At 48.7% G+C, this 25,310-nt stretch overlaps 2 protein-coding genes, 5 non-coding genes and 1 pseudogene across 11 annotated transcripts; 6 read left to right on the forward strand and 2 right to left on the reverse strand.

Moving 5' to 3' along the window:
- The first annotated feature begins 8,970 nt into the window (after nucleotides 1-8,970).
- Nucleotides 8,971-14,639, forward strand: NOP56 (NOP56 ribonucleoprotein). The gene is made up of 12 exons (XM_032419639.1): nucleotides 8,971-9,043; nucleotides 9,202-9,291; nucleotides 9,664-9,778; nucleotides 10,490-10,651; nucleotides 11,023-11,221; nucleotides 11,587-11,774; nucleotides 11,851-12,002; nucleotides 12,177-12,277; nucleotides 12,636-12,784; nucleotides 13,015-13,136; nucleotides 13,323-13,460; nucleotides 14,172-14,639. Exons 1-12 carry the CDS (start codon nucleotides 9,041-9,043, stop codon nucleotides 14,544-14,546), a joined length of 1,794 nt encoding a protein of 597 aa, XP_032275530.1. The 5' UTR covers nucleotides 8,971-9,040; the 3' UTR covers nucleotides 14,547-14,639.
- Nucleotides 10,262-10,329, forward strand: LOC116642083. Its single transcript, XR_004301282.1, has one exon. It is a non-coding gene; the product is annotated as a small nucleolar RNA SNORD110 (small nucleolar RNA).
- On the forward strand, nucleotides 11,335-11,465 carry LOC116642124. Its single transcript, XR_004301307.1, has one exon. It is a non-coding gene; the product is annotated as a small nucleolar RNA SNORA51 (small nucleolar RNA).
- On the reverse strand, nucleotides 12,171-19,589 carry IDH3B (isocitrate dehydrogenase (NAD(+)) 3 non-catalytic subunit beta). 5 transcript variants are annotated; one of them, XR_004301227.1, is made up of 13 exons: nucleotides 19,507-19,589; nucleotides 19,298-19,378; nucleotides 19,091-19,189; nucleotides 18,867-18,987; nucleotides 17,149-17,209; nucleotides 16,940-17,072; nucleotides 16,702-16,835; nucleotides 16,507-16,609; nucleotides 16,264-16,410; nucleotides 15,961-16,055; nucleotides 15,774-15,834; nucleotides 14,869-15,071; nucleotides 14,679-14,760 (listed from the first exon to the last, which is right to left on the reverse strand). XR_004301227.1 is itself a non-coding variant. In XM_032419642.1 (12 exons), the coding sequence occupies exons 1-12, from the start codon at nucleotides 19,540-19,542 to the stop codon at nucleotides 12,211-12,213; spliced, it is 1,119 nt and encodes a 372-aa protein (XP_032275533.1). In that variant the 5' UTR covers nucleotides 19,543-19,589; the 3' UTR covers nucleotides 12,171-12,210. The 5 variants fall into 5 exon arrangements, 4 of the variants coding, with proteins under 4 accessions (XP_032275533.1, XP_032275532.1, XP_032275531.1 ...); XM_032419642.1 differs by lacking the exons at nucleotides 14,679-14,760; nucleotides 14,869-15,071 and adding an exon at nucleotides 12,171-12,258; XM_032419641.1 differs by lacking the exon at nucleotides 14,869-15,071 and having other exon boundaries at nucleotides 14,634-14,760.
- Nucleotides 12,340-12,425, forward strand: LOC116642128. Its single transcript, XR_004301311.1, has one exon. It is a non-coding gene; the product is annotated as a small nucleolar RNA SNORD86 (small nucleolar RNA).
- On the forward strand, nucleotides 12,854-12,924 carry LOC116642121. The gene has a single exon (XR_004301304.1). It is a non-coding gene; the product is annotated as a small nucleolar RNA SNORD56 (small nucleolar RNA).
- LOC116642120 lies at nucleotides 13,182-13,252 on the forward strand. Its single transcript, XR_004301303.1, has one exon. It is a non-coding gene; the product is annotated as a small nucleolar RNA SNORD57 (small nucleolar RNA).
- A 1,002-nt stretch (nucleotides 19,590-20,591) lies between the features above and the next one.
- LOC116641952 lies at nucleotides 20,592-24,809 on the reverse strand (annotated as a pseudogene).
- Between the last annotated feature and the right edge of the window lie 501 nt (nucleotides 24,810-25,310).

Here is a 25,310-nt window from a genome sequence, read left to right on the forward strand (position 1 = left end):
CCAACCAAGCAGGACTGGGAGGCCCAAAAATGGTCACCACGTGACACCTGGCCTTCAAGACCACCTGCCTGGGTAATGCCAGCCCCTGGAGAGGGGAATAAGAGGGGCCTGAGTCACCAGCCTCCTAGTGATTACTGTCAGGCTTCCGGTGGCTACCAATATGCCTGAACACCCACCATAAACACAAACACATGATCCTGTTCTGGTGATGCACAATTTTATGTGAGGGAATGTCTTCGTTGTCTATTTCTGCACAACAGATCATCCCCCCAACTTAACAGCTTAAAGAAATAAACACTGATCATCTCACACAGTTTCTATGGGTCGACAACTTGGGAGTGGCTTTGCTGGGCAGTTCTGGTTCTGGATATGCAGGCACTGGAAGATTTGACTGGGACTGGAAGATCTGGCCTCGGGATGGTTCATACACATGACTGTTGGCAGGAGGCTTCATTCCTTGCTGGCTGTTAACAGGAGACTTTGATTACTCCCCACAAGGACCTCTCCGCAGGGCTGCTGGGGTGTCTTCACAACTCAGCAGCTGGTCTTGCCCAGAGCAAGTCACCCGAGAGAGAAAGAGAGAGCGAGAACAAGGGGGAAGCCACGTGCCTTTTATAACCTAGTCTCAGAAGTTACAGCATCAATCCTACAGCTTTCTATCCATTAGAACTCAGTCACTGAGGCTAGTTTACACTCAAGGGAAGAAGATTAGGCTCCGTCTCTCGAAGGGGGTTATCAAAGAATTTGTGGACATAATTTAACAGGAGGTTTCCTAATTCAAATAACTGCAAGACCTCTCTCAAGACAACTCTAAACATTCTTCAAGTGATGTCGATCAGAGAATTAGTTCATGGTGGCTCCCAGGACCCTCAAGCAACAGGAAACTTCCAGTGAGCTAGGGAGCCAGGCAGAGGAAGAAGACATGGGTAAGAGAGGAAAGGTGTTGCTGTGATGTGGCTTTACAGGGGGGATGTGTCATCAGAGGGCAGTCCCATCAGCTCTGCACTCTTGGATTTGACCTGCCAGCTCATTCCATCTTAACACTTAGCAATTCAGCCTATCCAGGAGCCGCCAGGCATGAAGATCACTCTTCTTTCCTCCCTCCCTCCCTCCTTCTCTCCCTCTTCCTCTTTCTTTCTTTCCTCAGGTCAGCTAAGAATGATTTGACAATAAATTTAACGATTTATCCAGAGAACTATAACTGGTGTCTTACTGATATTACCCCAGTTCATACATTTCTTATTGGGGGGAAAATGAAACAGACACTGGATTTTCTCTGTCAGAGGCTATGTCTGCAGTCAGATCCTTTCATTTCTAATAAGCAACACACCCAATGTGCATAAAGAACTCCACTGTACACAGACTCATGTTAAGTAGGACTACACCTTTGGTGAAAATCAAGGGAGAGTGGCGCCTGGGTGGCTCAGTCGTTAAGCGTCTGCCTTCGGCTCAGGTCATGATCCCAGGGTCCTGGGATCGAGCCCCGCATCGGGCTCCCTGCTCCGCGGGAAGCCTGCTTCTCCCTCTCCCACTCCCCCTGCTTGTGTTCCCTCTCTCACTGTGTCTCTCTCTGTCAAATAAATAAATAAAATCTTAAAAAAGAAAAGAAAATCAAGGGAGACACCAGGCTTGCATACTCACAGAAACTGGGGAGTGAGGCACCAGCCAGTAAGGGGAGCTGGGCCAGGTACCGACAGGGTCCACTATGCTGGTGACTTTCTTTTTTTTTTTTTTTTTAATTTTATTTATTTATTTGACAGAGAGAGACACAGCGAGAGAGGGAACACAAGCACGGGGAGTGGGAGAGGGAGAAGCAGGCTTCCCGCGGAGCAGGGAGCCCGATGCGGGGCTCGATCCCAGGACCCTGGGATCATGACCTGAGCCGAAGGCAGACGCTTAACGACTGAGCCACCCAGGCGCCCCTGCTGGTGACTTTCCATTCAGTAAATGTACCTCAGATATGCTCTGTAAGGCCCCACCCAAAGCTGGGGCACCCAAGTTCCTGGAAGGGATCATAAGAAACAAACCTGCATTGCAGAAAGAGACACTTGTCTCTTTTGACCTTGGCAGAAAGTGGGGAGAAAATTCTCCCTTGAGAATTTATATCCACAAGGCAACCCTCACACAGAGGATCTAAATTCCCACACCAATTGTGTGTTCCAAAAACCTCAAATGGAAAATTTTAATTTAAAGTACTCTTAGATTAATAGTACCTCCAAGAAAGAGCGGAAGGAAAGCAAAGCAAAAAAACAACACAATGAATAGAAAGTGTGTAAAATGATAGAAAAAGAACATATCAGGGGGCGCCTGGGTGGCTCAGTTGGTTAAGCAACTGCCTTCGGCTCAGGTCATGATCCTGGAGTCCCGGGATCGAGTCCCGCATCGGGCTTCCTGCTCAGTAGGGAGTCTGCTTCTCCCTCTGACCCTCCTCCCTCTCATATGCGCGCTCTCTCTCTCTCATTCTCGCTCTCTCAAATAAATAAATAAAATCTTTAAAAAAAAAAAAAAAAAGAACATATCAGGAATGAAAATAAATGCAAATAGACTAAGCTCTGCAGGTAGAAGACAGATGATCAGATGAATATTTTATAATCCCATGCGCTGTTTCCAAGAGATCCCTTTAAAACCTACAGACAGAGTCAGTAGGGACTTTATCCCTTTTTGTTCCTAGGGAACAAAACTAAAATACAATCTTCAAGGGCAAAATCACCAGGTGTGTGAGTGCTGTCCAAATTTTGTAAGTTAGGCTTGTTTTTGAGTGTTGAGATTGCTAATTAAAGACAGCTCTCTGCAGCATTGTGCCAGATAATTCATTCTTCGATGCAGTATTAGTTTGGAAAATGTGAAGAAAGGCCCAAGATCATGGTTGGGGTTGATGAGGTATATAGAGCATACAGACATCTTTATCACTGAACCATGTCTGCATAATGAGCCATGGAAACCTCACCTCCAGATTCTCTTGTAAAGATTCTACGAGTTGACACAAGTAAGACTAAGTGTCAAGCACCATGCTATGTGCTCATAAATAACAGATATGATCACAGGCACAGGTAAGACCAAATATTCCTCAGGCTCAGATTCTGAACGCAAACAACACTGGCTGAACAAAACATTTACCCTATAATCCTAATTACTCTGGGCTTCACAAGCTGCACCCAAAAAGACAAGGAACACTGAGCTCAAGGATCGTCCTTGGATGCTTTTCGTTCTTCTGTGTCTATGGGAATAAATATTGTATATATATGTAACTCATTACCAAAGACTGTTGCAGGGGTTCTTTCCATGATTGAGAAAAGGGCCAAGGAATTCCTGGAAGTTTTTCAAATTCTATGGGAGGGTTTTCTATTCTAGAAATGAGTGTAGAGTGCCACCATCTTGTGGTTGTTTCACACAATTTCCTTTCCAGAAGCTCTCCCTACTCCCCGGAATTTAAACAGCCCATTCCATTTCCATAGATCCCCATTAGTGTTGCCATGAGTAAAAACTCTGGGTTAATTTACACCAAGATGACACAGTGAGCCACAGGCTGGGCAAAATAAAAAAGGACTAGATGCTATAGAGTATGATCCTTCCCAGTGAATGGACAGTTCTATCTACACAGAGAAAGAAAAGGCCCCAGGTGCAACATGACTTTCAAGGTTGAACCTGGAACACGCCCAGGAAACCCAAAACTCCCCATTCAGACCTGCTGCTCATGCAGGACACTTTCTCAGCTGGAACTTTCTGGGAAATCTGTCTTGCATCTCACCTCCAAACTAGTCTCCAATCAAACTTTGGGTGATGGAAAATAAGAGTGTCATCCTGGCTTTCATTCAAGGCTTCTTAGGTCCTAGATCTTACATACTAGATCCTCCAGTCTTTTGTCCAACTACTGACCAGGATGAATCTTACATTTCTAGCAGTTCCTTCTTTCGTTGCTGGCTTTTGCTTCCATGCTCGTTCCATCCTAGAGCTCTAGATGACCTACACGTTCTTCTGTGACTACCTAGAATTCCTTCTAGCCGTGAAGTCTTCCCCAGGAACGCTGGCCCAAGTGGTCTTCTGGTCAGCCTCTCACACTACTGCACCTCCTCGCTTGCTTATGTTCAGTCTCCCGGGATCAGAAGGTCCCTGAAATCAGAGGTCACAGGTTAGTATCATCACTGTGTGTATTACTCTCCCAGATCTCTGCATCGCTGACTCCCTTGCTTAAGATCTCTGCTCAATGTTGCTTCTTCACTGAGGGCCTGTGTAAAACCATGCCACCTTCTGTGACACGTCAGCACCTGATGCACTACACATTTACTTGATTTTTTTTATCTCCTAGAATGTGAACTCCATGATGGCAGTGACTTACTTGGTTTGTTTACTACTGTATCCTAGCACCTAGCTTTCTAAGTGACATACATACCTACCTGGCATGTTATAGGCACACAAAAACCTTCTTTTTTTTTTAAAGATTTTATTTATTTATTTATTTATTTATTTATCTATCTATTTATTTATTTGACAGAGAGAGAGAGAGCACAAGCAGGGGGAGTGGCAGGCAGAGGGAGAAGGAGAAGCAGACTCCCTGCGGAGCAGGAAGCCAGATGCAGGGCTCCATCCCAGGACCTCGGGATCGTGACCTGAGCCAGAGGCAGATGCCCAACCAACTGAGCCACCCAGGAGCCCAAAAACCTTTCTTTCTTTTTTTTTTTTAACAAATGGAAGAATTAACTCATTCTGTAGCTTCTTGAATACCCAGATTCCTCAACCTGACTCCTGAACATCCTGATTTCTCATCTGTAAAGGATGCTGGATCACACAGTGTCCAAGGTGCTCACTACTTCAAAACTTACCTATGTTCTCAGGAGCCCAAAAAAGACTAGCTGAATTCGTTTGTTTAGTTCGGGTTCTGAGAAGATGAGTGGAGGCAGCTTTGGTCTCATTTCTCTGCTCCCTCCTCCCATCACCTGCCACCACTCCATCTTCATGTCTGTGAGGTGTCTTCAGAATAAAAGGAGCGCCCAGGGCCTAATGCACATATAATGATGTCAGCTGTTGGGGCCACCCCAGTACCTAGAAGACTGAACTGGAATGATACAATCAGGGTAGTAAATCTGAAGTTAGGAAGCTCACCAGCTTGGGGCACCCCAAGTTTTTTCATCAATAGCATCTTGCCTCCTTCTCTAAAAGGTAAGCAATGTCCTTCACAGTGCAAAGTCAGACATTACCAGGCAGTGATGGGTGGCCAAGGTTTTTCAAAGAAAAAGAGAAGGAAATAACACCTAGAAAGCAGCAATGGGAAGCAAGGAGGACAGCAGCCTTTATCACCAACCCAAATAATGTGTGGGTCATCACAGCATTCATAGCAGAAACCAGAATACATGTAGAATTGAATTAGAAGGAAAATATTGCACACCAAAATTTGCAGACTACCACTAAAACAGTACTTCGAGGGCAATGCATATTTAAGAAGAAAAGTTTAAATTAATGAGCCAAACGAGGTACCCATAATTGGCAAGCTTACATATTTTCCAGGTTCCAGCAACGTTTAATCAGGGTGAGAGACGATGAACCGTGCATCTACTACCACCGGCAGTAGAAAAATGGAATGCATCACTGTTTTACCGTGTAAAACTAAACTGTGCTAGAGGTGATCTGTCTACACGGGTGAGTTAGTGGCTGAAGTGGTAGAATTAAGTTATGGCAGCGGGGTGTATAAAAACATGCAGTTTCGGTAGATTCTATGGGAGGCAATGGGAGAAGTGGGACTCACCTGAGAACAGGTGCAAGGAAATGTCGTCATGCTATTTATCATAAAGGGACAAAAGAAGAAGACGAAACACCACTAACATTTGTTGTGTCCCTACTATCTGCCCAGTTCCACCCCAGTGTCATACCCAGTCCCGAGCAGATGTTCAATACAATGTTTGTTGAAGGGATAAGTGAATCCTCAGTGTTCATTCCGCAGAAGAAATGAAAGCTCAGGAAGGTGGGTGATTCACTTAGGTCACATTGTAAGTAGTAGAACTGAGGTCTGAATCTTGGTTGACAGACTGATTCATATGTATTGCTGCTTAACAAATCATCCCGAAATTTAGTGGCTTAAAACCACAATATATTATTTCTCACAATTCTGTGCATAGGTGGGGCTCAACTAGGTGGTTCTTCTACTGGTCCTGTTTGGAGTTGCTCATGTGGCTGCAGTCAGATGGTGGCAGGGGCTGGAACACACAAAATGTCTTTACCTAAACGTCTCCTTTCTTGACAGGGACAGCTGCAAGGCTGGGCTCAGCTGAGCTGCTGGGAAAACTGGACCTGTCCATAAAGTATCAGGGCCTCTCCTTCTCTATGTGGTCTCTCCAGCCAAGTAGCTGAATTTCTCATAAGGTAACTCAAGGCTCCCAAGAATGCAAAAGGCTGAGGCTTGGCACAGGCACAGAATCACTCCTGCCACATTCTATTGCCTAGAATGCATCACAGACCCAGCCTGGTTCCTTGTGGGACTACACGAGGACCTAATGTCAGGAGGCATGGATCATTGGGGGTCATTTTTGCACACTAGCTACCACGGGTGATCCTGAGACACCAAGCCCTTAATCTTCCTATGACTTCATACCACAATGAGCACCTACAAACCGAACATGATTGGATACTCTGCTTTAGGAAGATCATCCCCAGCAATGGAGAGGAAGGTGGCTTAGAGAAAGGGAAACCAAAAGTTTTGCAAAAGTCCACTTTGGTGGTGAAGAACTGAACCTCGGTAAGAATGAACCCAGCCCAAAGGGAAGGTATGGTCTCTAATTTCACACACTGCAGAAACGCCCATTGCGGTCAGGATCATAAAGTATTGGGGAGATAGCTTAGTACAAGAGGTGGAGGCGAAGAAGCCAAAAGAAGATTTTTAGTGTTTACCCCACGTCCCATCTAATCAGGAGTGTATCTCACCAGTGGAAGTGCGGTTTTCTTCTGTCATTTCTGAGTTAGCATACTACTCCAGTACAGCTCCTATATAACCAGAGGACTCAGCTCTCTCCCAAGCATGACTGGCTATCTTCCAGCTCAGTGACTCTCTGCCTTCTTGTATTTAATCCACAGAAATGTATGTTTATGTAACTTATATATATACTCTTAAATTTGTATGTGTACATGTGTATCTTACATTCATATGTATGTTTAGCTAAAGCAAAAAGTTTTGCAGATCAATACTGTATGTGACATACTCTTATTTCCTATTCTCCTTCATCCTATTTTTTTTAATGCTGGCAAAGAATGTCTAAATTAATTCTGCAATCCATTAATGGATTCTGACTTCTCCTTTGAAAACTTCCACTTTAGTAGATAAGCACCTGTAACCCCAGGAATATTTAGCATTAAGTACAGAAATAATGAAAAAAATCAGTCATAGCATTAATATTTCCCATTACATTTTGGAATCATCTGCTTAAGTTGATATTTATAATTTAAGAGAATTTAACATATTGATGTAACAGATTAATTTTGCAATTCCACTTTAAAGTGTCAGAGAGTAATTGATTCAGACCCATGACCTTATGTAAATATATGTAACAGAATTTAATCACATTTTAAGCAATATTGAGATTATGAGATTTTAAGATTCACTGTATTAAGAGTGAGCTCACGGGGCGCCTGGGTGGCTCAGTCGTTAAGCGTCTGCCTTTGGCTCAGGTCATGATCCCAGGGTCCTGGGATCGAGCCCCACGTCGGGCTCCCTGTTCAGTGGGAAGCCTGCTTCTAGTTCTCCCCCTCCCTCTGCTTGTGTTCCCTCTCTTGCTGTGTCTCTCTCTGTCAAATAAATAAAATCTTTAAAAAAAAAAAAAGAGTGAGCTCACTACTTGAATTTTGTTTACCAAATAACTGAATTGCTTAAGAAGAAAATATGTTAAATGTATAAATTCACTTTAGTTATGAGGATATACAGAATAAAAATCCCCTTAAAATGATTTTATAAGGGGCGCCTGGATGGTTCAGTCGTTTAAGCCTCTGCCTTCAGCTCAGGTCTTGATCCCAGGGTCCTGGGATGGAGCCTCGCCATGGGCTGCCTGCTCAGCAAGGAGTCAGCTTCTCCCTCTGCCTTTCTCCCTGGCTTGTGCGCGCGCGCTCTCTCTCAAATAAATAAAATCTTTAAAAAAAATTTTTTTTAATTACCAGTATATATACCACTGTAGGATATACAAGTTTGGGGTTTATAATTCTAATATTAATTATTAAAGCAAAGATAATTTCAAAATAATCGCCAGGATGCCCGAAACCCGCCCTCGAGGACATGGAAAAGGAGCTCCAATTCCCTTGGAGCTAACTGGGGGTTCCACTGGGCGAGCAACACGTGGCCCTTCCAAAGGAACTGGTTCTTCTTGTAGAGGAACCAGAAACCGACCTAGGAAGAAGTGAGATCGTCATTCTTTTCTACTTTATCGCCTATAATAAACATTTAAAAAAAAATAAAATACAACCGAAAAGCGCGAAGCGGGCCCCGAGGAGCCGTTTCCTCGGGGTCTGCGCCAACGCGCCCCAGGCCCCGCTTCGGTCCGCGGGAGCAGGGTGGTCCCCGAGTGGGAAGCGGGGACGAAGGGGTCCCGGGGGGCGTGGGGCGCAGGGAGCGGTCCCCGGCCCCAGGTCACTCACGCCGCGGAAAGTGGGCTCGGCAAGCTTCTGTCCGGGAATGGTAGCGGAGAACCGCGCGGGGCCTCCCGCCCGGCGCTTGCCGAGCTCTGCCATCCAGAATTCCTATAATGAAGACCTGAGGGGTTGGAATATTACCCGGGAAAGCGCCTCCCCGACCCGCTTTGCGGCCTGCAGGGCCGGGCCCCATCCCGCGCGTCCCCGGCAACCACGCAGGCGGGCGCCACAGCAGAAGCCGGAAGGCTGCCCGCGCGCCCGCGCTCCCCCTCCCGCGCTCAGGGCGATACCACCGCGGCGGACCCCTCCGGAGGCCCGCAAAGGTATCGTCCCCGGCCTCTGATTGGCCGGCGGCGCGGGGGCGTGGCCTCCGGAGCCCGGTTCCGCGCGCCAGAGCCCGCTCGCCGCATTGCGAGCCGGGCCAGGAGCGGGCGCCATGGTGAGGAGTGGTTGCGGGTGGGATGAAGGCCGAGGTTTGGGCCTGAGTGCGGGCGGGAGCCCGGGCCGGGGCTGGGGCCGGGGCCAGAGCCTGCCCTGGGAGCCGGGGCGGGCGAACGCGGGGACCGCGCTCATGCTTGCACCCCGGCTCTCTTCCAGGTGCTGCTGCACGTGCTGTTCGAGCACGCGGTCGGCTACGCGCTGCTGGCGCTGAAGGAGGTGGAGGAGATCAGCTTGCTGCTGCCGCAGGTGGGTGAAGGCGGCGGTGGGCTGGCCGGCCGCGCCGCAGCCCCTCGGGCTCCGGGGCCCCAGCATGCACCGCGCGCTCCCACGTGGCCGGCCGTGCACTGGGGGGTGCGCTGGGCCCGAAAGGTCCAGAGCCGGGGGGTCCTTACCCGCGTTCGTGACTAGAGTCGCGTTGGGAGCATTTAGAAGTAAGCCCCCCGGACTCCTCTCCCGTACGATGAAGCCGACCGGGATTTAGGGCCTATCTATAATCGGCTCATTTATGAAGCGTGCGGTTGGTTCTCACCTACGACCAGGGCTGGGAGCCGCTGCTTTACTGCGCCCTAGAGGCAAGAGCGAGGGAAGAAAACCACTCATGCTCTGTTCTCCTCCAAGGTAGAGGAGTGCGTGCTCAACCTGGGCAAGTTCCACAACATCGTTCGTCTCGTGGCCTTTTGTCCCTTTGCCTCGTCCCAGGTTGCCTTGGAAAATGCCAACGCTGTGTCCGAAGGTGAGTCGGCCACAACCGAGTATTTTAGGGAGATGAGCGGAGGTTTAGTTGTTGCTGATCTTATCCTCATGGGGGGGCGGTTTGTGATTGCATTTTCCTTTCCTTGGCTAATTTGTTGTAAGTCAGGTACGTGTTGGGCAGTATTTGGTGTGTACAGGATGTGGTTTAAAACAGAGCCCAAGGTCTGGGGAATATGGTATACTACATGTTTAAAGTGCACAATCCAGGACCTAGGCTTTGTGGGTGGTAGACGATTCTTAAGTGCAATTTGGTAGGTGGTTCTTTGGTCATTGTTGAAGTTAATTGGAAAAGGCAATTCTGATAAAGAAGAGCCAAGAAAAAAGGTTTGGCCCCAGGACGTGTAAGTCAAATACTAAATACTTGTGTCCATAGTGCCCCTGGGTATGTGTAAGGTTTCAATTCTGCACTTCACACACATGCTGTTGGACCAGAGTCCTGTTCCTTCCATGGTTGGTGCGGGCTTTGCAGTGATGACTTGAGTCTGTCAATCCCCTGAGTGCAATCGCTGATGTCTCCATGTCGCTGAGCGAAGCCCGAAGCAAGGAAGGATGTAGGCATGCCATCTCAGCATGCTCTGTGGGACCAGTGTGGGATCAGTTTGTCATGTAATCAGCGGTTAAGGGGACAGATCCCTTTTATGATTTCAGCATTCTTCAGCATGTTAGGGGGAGCTCTGTTCTTTGCCTTGAGGTGTTGTTCATGAGGACCTCCGCCTGCTCTTGGAGACTCACCTGCCATCCAAAAAGAAGAAAGTCCTCCTGGGGGTTGGAGACCCCAAGATCGGTGCTGCTATACAAGAGGAGTTAGGGTACAACTGCCAGACTGGAGGCGTGATAGCTGAGATCCTGCGAGGTGGGACCATCTATTAACATTCTTGACATCTTTTTTTTTTTTTTTTTTTTTTAAAGATTTTATTTATTTATTTGACAGAGACAGACACAGTGAGAGAGGGAACACAAGCAGTGGGAGTGAGAGAGGGAGAAGCAGGCTTCCCGCAGAGCAGGGAGCCCGATGTGGGGCTCGATCCCAGGACCCTGGGATCATGACCTGGGCTGAAGGCAGACGCTTAACAACTGAGCCACCCAGGCGCCCCCATTCTTGACATCTTTGAGGGGGGATCTGGAAATTTAATCAGGGCGCTTAAGGTCGCTTCTGGGAAGCAACCCATGGGTGTCAGAGCTGGCTTAGAGCCTCCTCTTGCTCACTGTCTTGCCCTCCTCCAGGGGTTCGTCTGCACTTCCACAACCTGGTGAAGGGTCTGACTGATCTGTCTGCTTGTAAAGCCCAGTTGGGGCTGGGACACAGCTATTCTCGTGCCAAAGTTAAGTTTAATGTGAACCGGGTGGACAATATGATTATCCAGTCCATCAGCCTCCTGGACCAGCTGGATAAGGACATCAATACTTTCTCCATGCGTGTCAGGTAAAGTGCCCAAGCGACCCCTGAGAATGGGGTCTTTGGCCTGTGGTTTAGCGAATTTTGAATGCTGAAATCAGGACTGGCTCCTGTGGGTAGAACAATGTGGGGTGGGGCCAAGCCTCCCAGTGCTTACCACAGGCTGTGTTCTTACACTGACTGTACAGAAAGTGGAGGTAGAGTAAATCCACCCATATACACCCCAGCCCAGGCTTTTTGCCTGGTCTGTATTGTGAATGGGGGGACATGGAGTTGAGGTTTTGAATTGGACTTGATCCCTTTTCTCTGGGCAAAGAATAGATACGGAGAGGGCTGAGGCTGTAGCTTTGAGACCTAGCCGCTGGGCAGGGAGTGATGGTGGCTCTTTGCAGGGAGTGGTATGGGTATCACTTTCCTGAGCTGGTGAAGATCATCAACGACAATGCTACTTACTGCCGCCTTGCTCAGTTCATTGGAAACCGAAGGGAGCTGAATGAAGAAAAGCTGGAGAAGCTGGAAGAGCTGACGATGGATGGGGCCAAGGCTAAGGCTATTCTGGATGCCTCGCGATCCTCCATGGGTCAGTACAGCCTAGTGGCCAAGACAGTTTGGGGCTGTGACTATCTGGCCCTGCGTTCACACTGGGTGTCCCTTAGGCATGGACATATCGGCCATCGACTTGATAAACATCGAGAGCTTCTCCAGCCGTGTGGTGTCTTTGTCGGACTACCGCCAGAGCCTGCATACATACCTGCGGTCCAAGATGAGCCAAGTAGCCCCCAGCCTCTCGGCCCTAATTGGGGAAGCGGTGCGTCATGGGGAACACCAAACGGGGCTAAGGCGTGTTACAGCATAGGTCCATACTGCTCTATTTCCTGACCCACTGTTCTCTTCCCCACTTGTACTTGATGGGGTGCAGCAGAATTATACAGTTGGTAGATGGGCAGTTGCAGCTTCTCTAATGCCTTGAATCCTTTTCCAGGTAGGTGCGCGTCTCATTGCTCATGCTGGGAGCCTCACCAACCTGGCCAAGTATCCAGCGTCCACAGTGCAGATCCTGGGGGCTGAAAAGGCCCTGTTCAGGTACCAGTGAGGGCACCTGCCCACACTCAGGTGCCACTTCTGGTGCCCACTGCTTGTTTGGGGATCACAGTGATGGCTGACCAGGGCTCCCTGACCCGTACAGACCTCTGCTATGGGGGTGATGGCCAGTCCTGGTGTCTGAGTGATTCCCAGGGCCCAGCAAAGGGACCAGATTTCCAGGTCAGCGACATTGGATGCCTTCCCTCTGCCTCTGGGAGCTGTGGGTTGGCATGAGTTGGGGTTAGCAGCCTGAGGCTCACTCTGGACCCTGAGGGTACAGGGGAGGGGAGGAGCTGCCTTGGCTAGTAGGGTTGAAATTTCTGATCTTAAAACTCCCCACTAAATATTCTTCTCCCAGAGCCCTGAAGACAAGGGGTAACACCCCAAAATATGGACTCATTTTCCACTCCACCTTCATTGGCCGAGCAGCTGCCAAGAACAAAGGCCGCATCTCCCGCTACCTGGCAAACAAATGCAGTATTGCCTCACGAATTGATTGCTTCTCTGGTATGGGTGGGGGGGGGCTTGGAGGAGAAAGGGGCTCGGGGGGAGGGAAGGCTAACTACCTAGCAGCTTCTACAATGATGGCAGTATTTTTCGTCAACAGCAGTTCACCTAGTGAGTGTTGATACTTTGGGTCTGAGTGAAGCTGAGGGTAGAGGGAAAACGGGCTAGGGAGTAGCTGGCCCTGGAGGGGCTGACAGGCTTTGTTTATCCACACACACACACACATCTAGAGGTGCCCACAAGTGTATTTGGGGAGAAGCTTCGAGAGCAAGTTGAGGAGCGGCTGTCCTTCTATGAGACCGGAGAGATTCCACGAAAGAATCTGGATGTCATGAAGGAGGCAATGGTTCAGGTCAGTTGGGGCTTTGCTGGGTGGGGGAGGACCAGAGCTGGCTGTTGGAGGTGATGAACTGGCTTAGCCTGACCCTGTAGAATGGAGGTGAAAAACTGATTTAATGAGCCTGATCCAATGAAGCCAGAAGGGAGGCCTGGACAGCCTGAAGTCTTCAGGGCCTCTTGAGCACCTTTCTTTGGCCAGGCAGAGGAAGCAGCTGCTGAGATGGCTAGGAAGCTGGAGAAGCAGGAGAAGAAACGCTTGAAGAAGGAGAAGAAACGGCTGGCCGCCCTGGCCCTCGCATCTTCAGAAAACAGCAGTAGTACCCCGGAGGAGTGTGAGGTCAGTAGGCAGACCAGCCCTTAGCCCAGGGTGAAGACCCTGGATGTAGGATTCTCGACAGCAGGACAAAGGATGTGCTACCTCAAGCCATGGTCTTGAGTCCAGGCTTTTGGACTGAAATAAGGACCTGAAACATCTCAACTACCTCTTGGTTCTATAGGAAGGAGATAGGTGCTGAGAGAACTGGCTCAGGAGCTCAGAGAGCTGGTTGTAGCACACCGGGTCCCTGGGCAAGTGTTCTGTCCTCGGCTGCCTCCCAGGAGTCCTCAACCGGGGGTAGTGTAAATCCCTGCTCTGCGTGTTCTCAGCCTGTGTCCGGAGGCGGTGGCATTTCCTAGTGGGGCTTGGGGCAGGGAGGTCTCCATGATGCTACCTCGGGGTTCTCCCCGCCCCCCCCCCCCCGGATTTTCATGGAGTGCCCAGTTTGTCAAGTAGTTTCTCAGGGTCCCCTTTGCAACATGGCATGATGGTTCTATTGTGGAGTCTTCTATAAGCTATTCCATGGGCTTAGATAACACATTCTCCCTTTCTAAGTGGGAGTCACCTTTGGGGTGGATTTCCAGTGTATGTTAAAAACCATCCCAGAAACACTGGGCAATTTTCACATCATTTCTACTACTTTCTGCCCCAACTACTTAGTTGCTGGAATTTTAATAGAGGTGTGTGTGTTCATACAATGGATGAGGGTTTCATGCCCATTTCATTCTTCAGGAGACAAGTGAAAGACCCAAAAAGAAGAAAAAGCAAAAGGCCCAGGAGATTCCACAGGAGAATGGAATGGAAGACCCATCTGTCCCTGTCTCCAAACCCAAGAAAAAGAAATCTTTTTCCAAGGAGGAGCTGGTTAGTAGTGATCTTGAAGAGACAGCTGCCAGTGTAAGTCTTCCCAAGAGGAAGAAATCCGCCCCCAAAGAGGAACCAGTTACTGATGCTGAAGAGGCAGCAAATAGGAGCATCCCCAAGAAAAAGAGGAAATTCTCTTCCAAGGAGGAGCCACTCAGCAGTGGACCTGAAGAGGCTGCTGGCGGCAAGAGCAGCAGCTCCAAGAAAAAGAAAAAGCTCCAGAAGCTATCCCAGGAAGATTAGAATGGACGTTTACCTGGTGGGGGGCATAACCCACATGACCTTTCCCAGCCCATCCCTTATATCCCAATAAAAACAACTTCACAAGAGTCAATATATATGTGTTTTATTGAACACCTTACATGGGCATGGGTGGGACCTATTGAGGCAGAGCACCAATGACCGCCTCAGTGAAGTCTTGGCAGGTGGCATAGCCACCCATGTCAGAAGTTCGAACCTGTAGGGGAGAACTGCCATCATCCCTGTGGCCGAGGCCCCATCCCTAACCTCTCCCCCACCCCCACCTGATAACACCATTCCCTAAGGAAGCCAGCCCCAGGACAACCTAGGCTCTGCCCAGATGATTATGGTCTAAAGGTTTAAGAACTCTTCTCTGGTCCACTGTACTGAAGGGAGGTGTAGGTAGTATGGTCCTTGTGAGGTTGGAGGGAATAAAGGGGCCTAGCCCCCATGGGGGTGCAGGTGGCCGATGACAGACTTGATGAAGTCGGTTGTGGTGCTGTAGCCGCCCATGTCTCGAGTCCGCACCTACAGCCACCATCGGCAAGAGCCGTGGGGAAGAAGAGAAGAGAGCCCATGAAGGGGGGATAGGGCAATGTGATGGAAATGGAATCCAAGAAAGGATGGCAAGGCCAGGAAGAAGATGCAATGCAGCAGAGTCGCAAGGAGGTGGCCGGGTATGCGAGAGCGTGGGCCCATCTGCTCCCAGCTGAGAGTCAGAACCACTCTCAGAGCTATGCTGCGGCCTGGGCAGGATGGGAGGGAGGCTGAGCATGAAGTGAGATGGGAAATGCAAATCAGACAGGATGAGGATGCCTTGGAGGAAATCAGACCAGCTGGGAGGAGAGGCGGCCAGGGAATGCAGACGAGGTTGGGCTTCCAGGTGTGGAGAAGGTGACACCTGTGCCGCGTCCTGCCTGCTATCTCCCTCTGCTCCTCCATGCCCCATGCGCTCTCCCCAGAAGAAGAGCCCCAAGTGCTGCATTAAGATGGCCATAAAAGAGCCAATGGATGGAGCAGGAAAGAGGGAATAGCAGACGGGAACCAAGAGGCAAAGGAGAGCCAGAGGATGAAACAGCCAGGAGAAGGGAGGTGAAGAACAGCCCTGAGAGCCACAGGGGAAGATCAGAGAGCAGAAGATGTTCTGGGGACCTGGAGGAAAGGAGGCCCCAATTCAGTTCCTCAAAGAGGAGTGCCAAGGCCCTGAAACCCACAGCCTTTCTAACTCACCTTGCCAACTTTGATCACCTTCTTCACCGCATCTGCAATCATGTTGGAGTGATACTCGAGACTGTCAAATGTGGACAGGAAGGAACTGAGATTCTCCCCACATCATTCCCAATTTCCTCAGCTGTGCTCCCCCTTAAAACACCCCGCCTCCGGCCCCAGCCCACCATGACCTACTTGAGATACCTACTTGAGATGCCGCAGCATGTTGGAAGCTGAAAGCAGCATGGCTGTGGGGTTGGCTATGTTCCTACCCACTGCCTGGGCAAATGGGTGCCGGGCCCCCTGTGAAGAGAGAGCACACTAGAGTCACTGGGGGCAGACATTATGCAGAGGCTGGGGGCAGGGAAGGGCATTAGGGAAGAGAGATCGGGCCAGGGACATTGAGAAAAGACATGGGGGAGGGGGACACATTTGGAGGTAGCTATCAAGGGACCTCAAGTCAGAAGACAGGCATGCAGAGAGGGCCGGGGGGAGAGGGGACCTCACTCACCGTCTCAAAGACTGCATACTCTGCACTATAGCTCTCACCGGGGACCACACCAGCTCCCCCAACCAAGCCAGCAGCCAAATTGTCAATAATGTTCCCGTAGAGATTGGGCATCACCAGCACATCAAACTGGTAAGGATTCTGGACCAGCTAGGGGGCAAAATGTGGGCACGTACAAGAGAAGTAAGTTCTGCTTCCTTGCCCATCCCTGACACCATGAGAGCAGAGACATGGGGAGGACACTACCTGCATGCAGCAATTGTCTATGATCATTGTCTCAAACTTGATTTTGGGGTACAGTTCAGCAACTTCCTCACAGCATTGCAGGAACAACCCATCCCCGAGTTTCCTGTCCGTGGGCCAAAGGGAACAAATTCAGTCAAGAGAGTGCAAAGGGCTACCTTCCCAGGAGCCTACCCCATGCAAAGCCATGTCCCTCACATGATGTTGGCCTTGTGGACAGCCGTGACCTTGCCCCGCCCCTTCTTGGTGGCATAGTCAAAGGCAAACTTTGCAATCCGCTGAGATTTGGTTCGAGTGACAATCTTCAAGCACTCAATCACACCCCTTGCACTCTGGGTAAGAAGAGAGAAGCAGGCAGGTGACCCTGGAAAGAAGGGAAGGAGCTATGCCGCTCTCCCACCTTCACCCCTGGCCTCCCCAATTTCTAGGGCCTCACCTCATGTTCCAATGAGCTGTATTCCCCTTCTGTCTGCTCTCGAATGATCACCAGATCTAGATTGTTGTGTCGAGTCTTGTACCCAGGAAGTGATTTCACATGGACGACATTGGCAAACAAGTCCAACTTACGCCTGGGGGTGGGGCAGAGCCATGAGCACCACGCCTGGTGCTCCAGGACTCCTCTGACCCATGGCCCCCACCACCTACCTCAGCCGCATATCATAGGAGGCTAGCTCCCCCTTATACTCCATCGGGGTATGGATCTTTCCTGCATAAACAAAGGAGTCAGGGTCGGGCACAGGCCAAGCCCAAGGGAACCCAGATCAGTGTCTGATCCTCTCAGTAACATGATGTAACCCAGACTCTCATCTCCCACTCCCAAATCTGTGACTTTTAAGTGCCTCTGGAGGCAAAGAAAAATGCAGTTAAAACCAGTGTTTTATTTTTAGCCACCATATTTAATTTACGTTGAAACTTAAAAATGATCTAAAAGGACAGAAAATGTCTTCATGTGATCAAAGAGCCTGGGTTTAATAGGCTGAGAAACAATGCTAAGAGATCTATGGCCTTTCTTGATGTTTCTATGACTACCTACTTGACATTTTTTTCAACCAATACTTATTGAATATTGACCACACGTCAGGCACTAGGGATATCAACCAAAAAACACAATACACAATTCCTGTCCTCAAGGGGCAAACAACACATCGGGGAAGACAAATAATACGAAATACATGATAAATACCATGGGCGAGGTATTAACGCCATGCACAGGAGCCCAGAACAGAAATTCCCTCCGGTGGCATCACGAAATGACACACGACAGCGGGCATTTCGGCCAAGCCTTAGGTCAAGTGAGTACAGTACGTTGACTAGTGACCCCAAAATGCTGCGTCCATGCCCTAACCCCCAGAACCTGTAAATGTGACCTTATTTGGGAAAAGAGTGTTTGTAGACATAATTAAGGATCTTGAGATGAAATCATCTTGAATTAGGGTGGGCCCTAAATCCAATGACAAGTCCTTCTACAGGAAAAGAAAGAGAAACAGATACACAGACACAGAGCGGAAAAGCCATATGAAGACCGAGGCAGAGATTGTAGTGATGCATCTATGAGCCAAGGAACACCAAGGAACACCAGCAGCCACCAGTAGATGGTAGAAGCCAGGAAGCATTCTCCCTTAAGCCTTCAGAGGAAGCCCTTCCAACACCTTAATTTTGGGATTCTGGCCTCCAGAACTGTGAGAACAGATTTGTTATTTCAGGCCACTAGCTTTGAGGTAATTTGTACAGCAGCCCTAGGAAACTGAGAGGATCAGTACTGAGAACTAGTCTAACACGCAGCATCAAAGGAAGAACATTCTGGGCAAAAGTAACGACGTAAGTCAAGATAGTACATGTATCTGGAAACTAACGGTCCAATGTGACCAAAGCACAGAACAAGTGTTAGGGAAATAAAAGCCGAAGAGCTGAGAGTCAGCTTATGAAGAACTTACTTTCCTATGCTAAGGCTGAGCCTGACAAAGTCATGTTGGTCTTTCCAAAAGAAAAGATGCAGAAGATGGATTGTAGGGGCAGAACAGGAAGCCCGCCCCCCAAAAAAATCTAATGAGATTAAAGCAGAGAAGCAAAGGGGAAGACAGAAGAAAAGAGGCAGCTAGAAATGGCACTCTAGAAACACAATTAACAAGATTTGATGACCCATGATGTAGCCCCGACAGACTTCAAACCCTTAAAGCCTTCCTGCCGAGACAACTCACATGATCTCTCAACTCCTGAGTTAACAGAAGAAACAAATGGCCACAAAATAGTGATGGGAGCTTGGGGTACGTAATGTGTTAGTATGTGCGGAAAAAAGCTTAAAGAACATTTGCTCATGTGATTTTAAAGGGCACACGGGTGGAGTAGCAAGGGGGCACACATACCAATGATGGCCACCTTGTTCTCCTTCATGGAACTCAACACCTGCTCCAGCTTCTCCTCCGATGCCATATTCTGCACCTCGCTCAGGTGATGCTCCTGGAACTCCACTGGGACAGAGGCAGCCTTCAGGGGCACGTCCCAAAAATCTCTGGGTCAGGATCGACTAAATCCGGACTTTCCAACCCACCCCAGAGTCCGTGCTGGCTGATCCCCCCAGGGCACTCACCTTGAACACCTCCTTGACAGCGTGCATCAGTTCAGGCCCCACGCCGTCTCCTGGGAGCATCGTCACTGGAAAGGCTCCCTCCACCCTCATGTCCTCAGCCTGGAAGCGGTGTCATGAGAGCTAGAGCTGGGGCGGGAGCACAGATTCCCGGGGAGAGGGAATGAGGGGACAGGGGAGTGGACGGACCGGAGTCGAACCTGCCCTTACCTGGCTCCGCGGGGCGGCGTGCGCCACGGCCGAGGTACACAGGCTCCTCCATGCCCCGGGGTTCGGGGCGGCGACCAGCGCCTGCGACACAGACGCACACGCCCGTGAGGTCGGGTATGGGAGTCCCAGACCCCGAACACTGCAGTGAACCCGGTACAAACCCGCCGCTCCCTCGCACGCCCCCGGCCCGACCCGACCCCGGGCCTCACTCGGGTCAAGCAGCGGACACCTATGCGAGCTGCCATGTTCTCAGCAGGAAGTCCCGGCGGAAGTGACGCCGAAGCCGGCGTGGCCCGGCACCCCGACTTCCGGTCCGCGGAATACAAAGGTGTGTGGCAGTGGGCGGTTCTCTCTTCCTCGGACCAACGCCAGCTTTCCTCTCATGGGTCTCTTGCTCCTTCCTCGTCTTCTGCTTATCCCTTGCCCTGGAGCCTGACGGGACACACAACCGCTTTGTCTGTTGCTTTGTTTTCAGTCTCCGTATTTAATTTATGTTGAAACTAACGCTAAAGAAGAATATGAGATCTCATATTATCCCTATGAGCTTGGTGAGCTTTCCTGGCCTTCTCAGTCCCCAGGAAGGCATCTCTCACTGATACTGCCTGAGAATGGGGAAGTCTAGTCAGGACCCTTGAAAAGTTCCTCAGTCTCTTGGGCGGGAGAGGGACTGTTTAACTGTTAAACAATCTGTTTAACTGTGAAGGAGCATATAGTGTGAGGCTGAGTGACTTGAATGTCAGTTTCCTAGGCCTACAGATCCTCGAGTACGGGGGCTTAACCTGGGGTCCACAGAGCCTACAGGTGTCCATGAATACAAATCAGTATCATGAACTTGGATGGGGAAAATCCAAAAATCACATCTTTTATTCTTTTTTTTTTTAAAGATTTTATTTATTTATTTGAGAGAGAGAATGAGAGAGCATGAGAGGGGGAGGGTCAGAGGGAGAAGCAGACTCCCTGCCGAGCAGAGAGCCTGATGCGGGACTCGATCCCGGGACTCCAGGATCATGACCTGAGCCGAAGGCAGTCGCTTAACCAACTGAGCCACCCAGGCGCCCTCACATCTTTTATTCTTACCTCCAACTGAAATTTAGCATTTCCTTTCATCATGAAAGGTAGAATGAAATTGTCGTGCTACCTGTAGTACCCTCGACTTCGTCAGGAATAGAAATTACATTTCATTCCACATTTCACTTAGGCCCTCCATGGCCTAAACTTCCTGGCATCTCTCTGGCTCTTGGAGGCTCCATTTGTCCACAGACAACGCACCAGAGAAGCGGGTAGCTGTGAGCAGTTAACAGCTAACACCCGAAGTGAGGAACTGGCTGCACCAGCTGGCAGAGGATTTGAACAAGGCAGCTACCACCCTGTGGAGGTGAGAATGAACATGGTTCTCTGGGACATGATGAGGAGAGCAGGCATGAGGAGTTGATATACAGTGAGGACTGGTGAGTAAGATTGGTGCAAGTCTCAGGACTGAAAGAAATAGAGAGGGGTTTATGAGCAATACCGAGGACCTTGTTGGGATGGTGATGTGAATTTATCATGGTGTGGTACAACTGTGTGTGATTTCTTGGAGAAAGCTAACTCTTGGACTCATCCAGAAATATTATTTTGTCGGGCTCCCTGCTCAGTGGGGAGCCTGCTTCTGCCTCTCTGTCTGCTGCTCCCCCCAACTCGTGAGCTCTCTCTCTGCTGTCTCTCTCTCTCAAATAAATAAAATATAAAGAAAGAAAGAAAGAAAGAAAAAGAGAGAAAGAAAGAAAGAAAGAAAAGAAAAGAAAACATCTGTGTTTGGACCCAACTGCTGGAGCTTTAATGTAACAATCTGGGATGGGGCCCAGATACTGGTGTTCTTCAGAAGCTCCCTGGATGATTCTAAAAATGGACCAGAGTTGAGAACCAGTGGCTTACATTAATCATGACCCTTCACTTGGGGCTGGGCAGGTGTCTCAGTTAGGATTAGATTCAGGTGCAGGGAACAATGCACAACATAACCATGGCCCAAATAAGGGAGGGGTTTATTTCTGGCTCCCATAAAAGTTCAATGATAGTTGGATCAGGGCAGGGTCAGCCCCCTGCAGTGTCAAAGGCTCAGATGCCTTATGTTGTTGCCATTCCTTGCAAGGCCTCCATTCCCGAGTTCATTCAGGTATGTGCCAGGGTAAGGCTGCCTGAACCACATTGATAATGAACGTTAGAAGTCTGCTGTTGGCCGGAACACAGAAACATACATCTTCATGTTCAAAGTCTCCGTGGGGATTTCTTAATAATTTCATCTGTGAGTCTCATTCAGAAACAGCTTTAGTGGGCGCCTGGGTGGCTCAGTTGGTTAAGCAACTGCCTTCGGCTCAGGTCATGATCCTGGAGTCCAGGGATCGAGTCCCGCATCGGGCTCCCTGCTCAGCAGGGTGTCTGCTTCTCCCTCTGACCTTCCCCCTCTCATATACTCTCTCTCTCTCTCTCTCTCTCTCTCATTCTCTCTCTCAAATAAATAAATAAAATCTTAAAAAAAAAAAAAAAAAAAAAACAGCTTTAGCTTCCTGCTCTGAAGGCCAAACGCCTTGGCTGCTCCAACAGAAGACCTTGGCGGGCGAGTCAACTCTACCCAAGTGGGGTTTCCAGTAGGAGAGTACCCACTGTTCTATTAAACACTCTTGCGGGCCTGTTCAGGAGCTGCATGTTGATGCACTTGCAGAGATCAGTGCCTGGCTGTCCACCACAGCACGGGCAGACCCTGCTCCCATCCTAAGGGTTTTTCCAGTGAGACTCAATAAGTGGGTTTGGTTTCATATTTCTGTTTCACCATGGAAGACAGCCAGCTCTGTATTTTTTACACCAGAAATACCAGTAACAACACTTCAGCTTTAAAAAGTGTAATCTACTATTTACTTTTGGATTTTCTGGAAGCAATCCTCCCATCTTGCTTACTGCCCCTTGTACAAATGTTAAGATCGACATACCTACAAGCAGGGCCAGGCAGGGATGATCCTCTGGTGAGTGTAATTTCCAGTTCAGACCCCTTTAACTGTGTTTGTTTAAATATTTATTTATTTATTTGAGAGAGAGAGAGAGTGCAAGCAGGGGGAGGAACAGAGGGAGAGGGACAAGCAGACTATCTGTACTTAGCATGGAGCCTGATGCAGGGCTTGATCCCATGACCCTGAGATCATGACCTGAGCCAAAATTAAGAGTTGGATGCTCAACCAACTGAGCCACCTAAGTGCTCCTAATTTTTTTTTCTTGAGTAAGGACTTTATCTGATGTTGGAACTGGATATGGTTTCAAGGAAGCCTTTATGGTGGCAAGTATGAACTCCATGTGGCTTTCAATAACATTCAGATACTTCCCTTCAGACTTTGCTTCATAATAAACTATTATTTCATCAGTTACAACCAGATTGCACTTTTTGTGAAGTTTCTGGTTGTGAGCTACTCCTTCATCCATATAAGAGAACTAAAACCTGAGCTCCGAGTGTGCTTCAAACTGAATCATCCCTCCTGTTGTCTGATCAAAGGTGTACATGAGACGAATGTCCTCTTCATGCAGTTCGTGCCTTCTGCAACAATGGTCCCCCTCTCCTGGAAGCGCTCCAGCTCCTCATCCCTCAGCTGCTTGATGGACACATCACAGCCTTCAAGTTTCCCTTCAGAGGCTTCCCCAGGACCGTGGGATCAGGATCTGCCCTTAGGTGAATGCCATGTGTGTATTTTGTCTGTAGATAGCATCACTTTTCAAACACTCAATTCCTCAGTGATAGACTTCTCCAAAGACTTGATCTCAGTAAGAGCTTCTGGATCCTGACGGATAACCATAATTTCTTTCAAAGGATACTTTATCAGAATGCTTTTGGAGTCTCAAATCACTCACCTACATTCAATCACAGACCACATCCAAGACACTGCACATTCCATTTTCTTGTCAATCAGCTCCTCTCAAACATGGGGCAGCGTGAGGTAGTGGATGCTGAGTGTGTCTGTGTCCTGGACAGAAATAGGGTCAGTCAGCATCTTTAGATTCTGGTACATCAATTCAGTAGGGAAAGTGTATAGGGGGCCATAAGTCTGCACAGGGAAGGCAGGACACTAACAAGGTCTCCAGGGCCATAACATAGTCCTCCACCCTTTCATCTTCTCCGGTTCCTCCTGACATACCAGTTGGTCAGGACATCCATGAACTTGATCAGGCAAAGCACCACATATAGAACCTGTAAGCTGTCATTTCGGTCTCAAAGAACCCAACAAGTGACTGCACGAAGGACAGGACCCACCGGTCTGTGATGTTAGCACTTTCTTAAACCATGTTCTCATTGTAGAAGAATTCCATGTCTTCCTTCTTCTGCAACTTCAGGACGCTCCAGATGAAGGAGCAAAAGGCATTGTACCAAGAGAGCCACACATCCTTCAAGACATCACGCACATCCTCCTGCTTAAGGCAGAGGTTTTTTGCTCTCACCACAGGCGAGTTAATCAGATATAATCTGAAGGATCTTGAACATCCTTGTATTTCTGGTGAGATTCAAAGTTGGAAAGTGGAGTGTTGCATGCAGTAGAGAAGGGTATAACTTTCATACCTCTATTCATAAGACCTTTATTGTAGAGTTGTTTGAAGACCCAACAGACAAATTCCATGAATTGTGGGTACAGACTGTTGTAGTCATTGTCAAGGTCAATCCACTGGACAACTCTTCTAACAGTGGACTTCCACTCAGTACAATATCTTATCACAAATTGCTTGGCACTGGGACGCCTGGGTGGCTCAGTCATTAAGTGTCTGCCTTTGGCTCAGGTCATGATCCCGAGGTCCTGGGATCGAGTCCCATGTCAGGCTCCTTGCTCAGCGGGGAGCCTGCTTCTCCCTCGGCCAGACGCTCTCTCTCTCTCTCTCTCTCTGACAAATAAATAAATAAATAAAATCTTAAAAAAAAAAAAAACAAATTGCTTGGCACTGATGGTTATGCTCTACAATCCCCATTTTGGCTACATCCTCTGGTCCTCTGGTTCCCAGTGTCTTTTTTTTTTTTTAAGATTTTATTTATTTATTTGACAGAGACACGGCGAGAGAAGGAACATAAGCAGGGGGAGTGGGAGAGGGAGAAGCAGGCTTCCCAAGGAGCAGGGAACCTGATGTGGGACTCAATCGCAGGACCCTGGAACCACGACCCGAGCCGAAGGCAGACGCTCAACCGACTGAGCCACCCAGGTGCCCCTCCCAGTGTCTTATCAATACCATGTTCCACAGGTAAGCCATGACAATCCCATCCAAATGTTCTGTCAACATGAGACCCACTCTGGTGAGCATATCTGGTAACTGTATCTTTAACTGTCCCTGCAAGTGTATGTCCATAGTGAGGCAGTCCACTTGCAAAAGGAGGCCCATCATAAAATGTAGATTTGGGCCCATGTTTTGATTGCTTTAAGCATTCCTGCAAACAATTAAATTCAGACTAGAACTGCAAGATTTTCTCTTCTTCAGCAGGAAAACTCATGTTTTCTGGAACTTGCTGAACCATGTTGTTGCTGAGGGGCCCCCAGGCCAGGGTGCCACAGAAAGAGCCACATCCACATCACTGCCAGGGATCCTGAGGTGATATATTCTCCAGTATTTCTGCTAATGCTGTTATGGTTTTGTACGTTTATATGGTTTATATGGTTCAGATTTTATCTGAAATGTAGTTTTGTAAAAGGTGAAAGATAAATACCTAACTTTATTTTTTCCAAAAATGTTAGCTAATTGCCCCGGTACCATTTATTATCTTTTCTCCCAGATAAGAAATTCTACCTTTATCAAATGCTAAATTTGCACTTATATATTAGATCAAACCATGTGCAATTGTTGATCTCTATCACCTCCCTCAGCTTTCTCAATTATCCCAGTCACTACTAGATGTCATATTATATATTTGTTTGTTCACTTGTCTCTGTCTCTCACTTGAATGTAAGTTCAGTGAAGGCTAGAATTTTGTTATTTTTGTCAACTTCTGGCTCATAGGTATCTGCTCATTGAAATAATG

The sequence above is a fragment of the Phoca vitulina genome, unplaced genomic scaffold (assembly GCF_004348235.1).
Source record: "Phoca vitulina isolate PV1807 unplaced genomic scaffold, GSC_HSeal_1.0 scaffold22, whole genome shotgun sequence".
Taxonomy (NCBI): domain Eukaryota; kingdom Metazoa; phylum Chordata; class Mammalia; order Carnivora; family Phocidae; genus Phoca; species Phoca vitulina.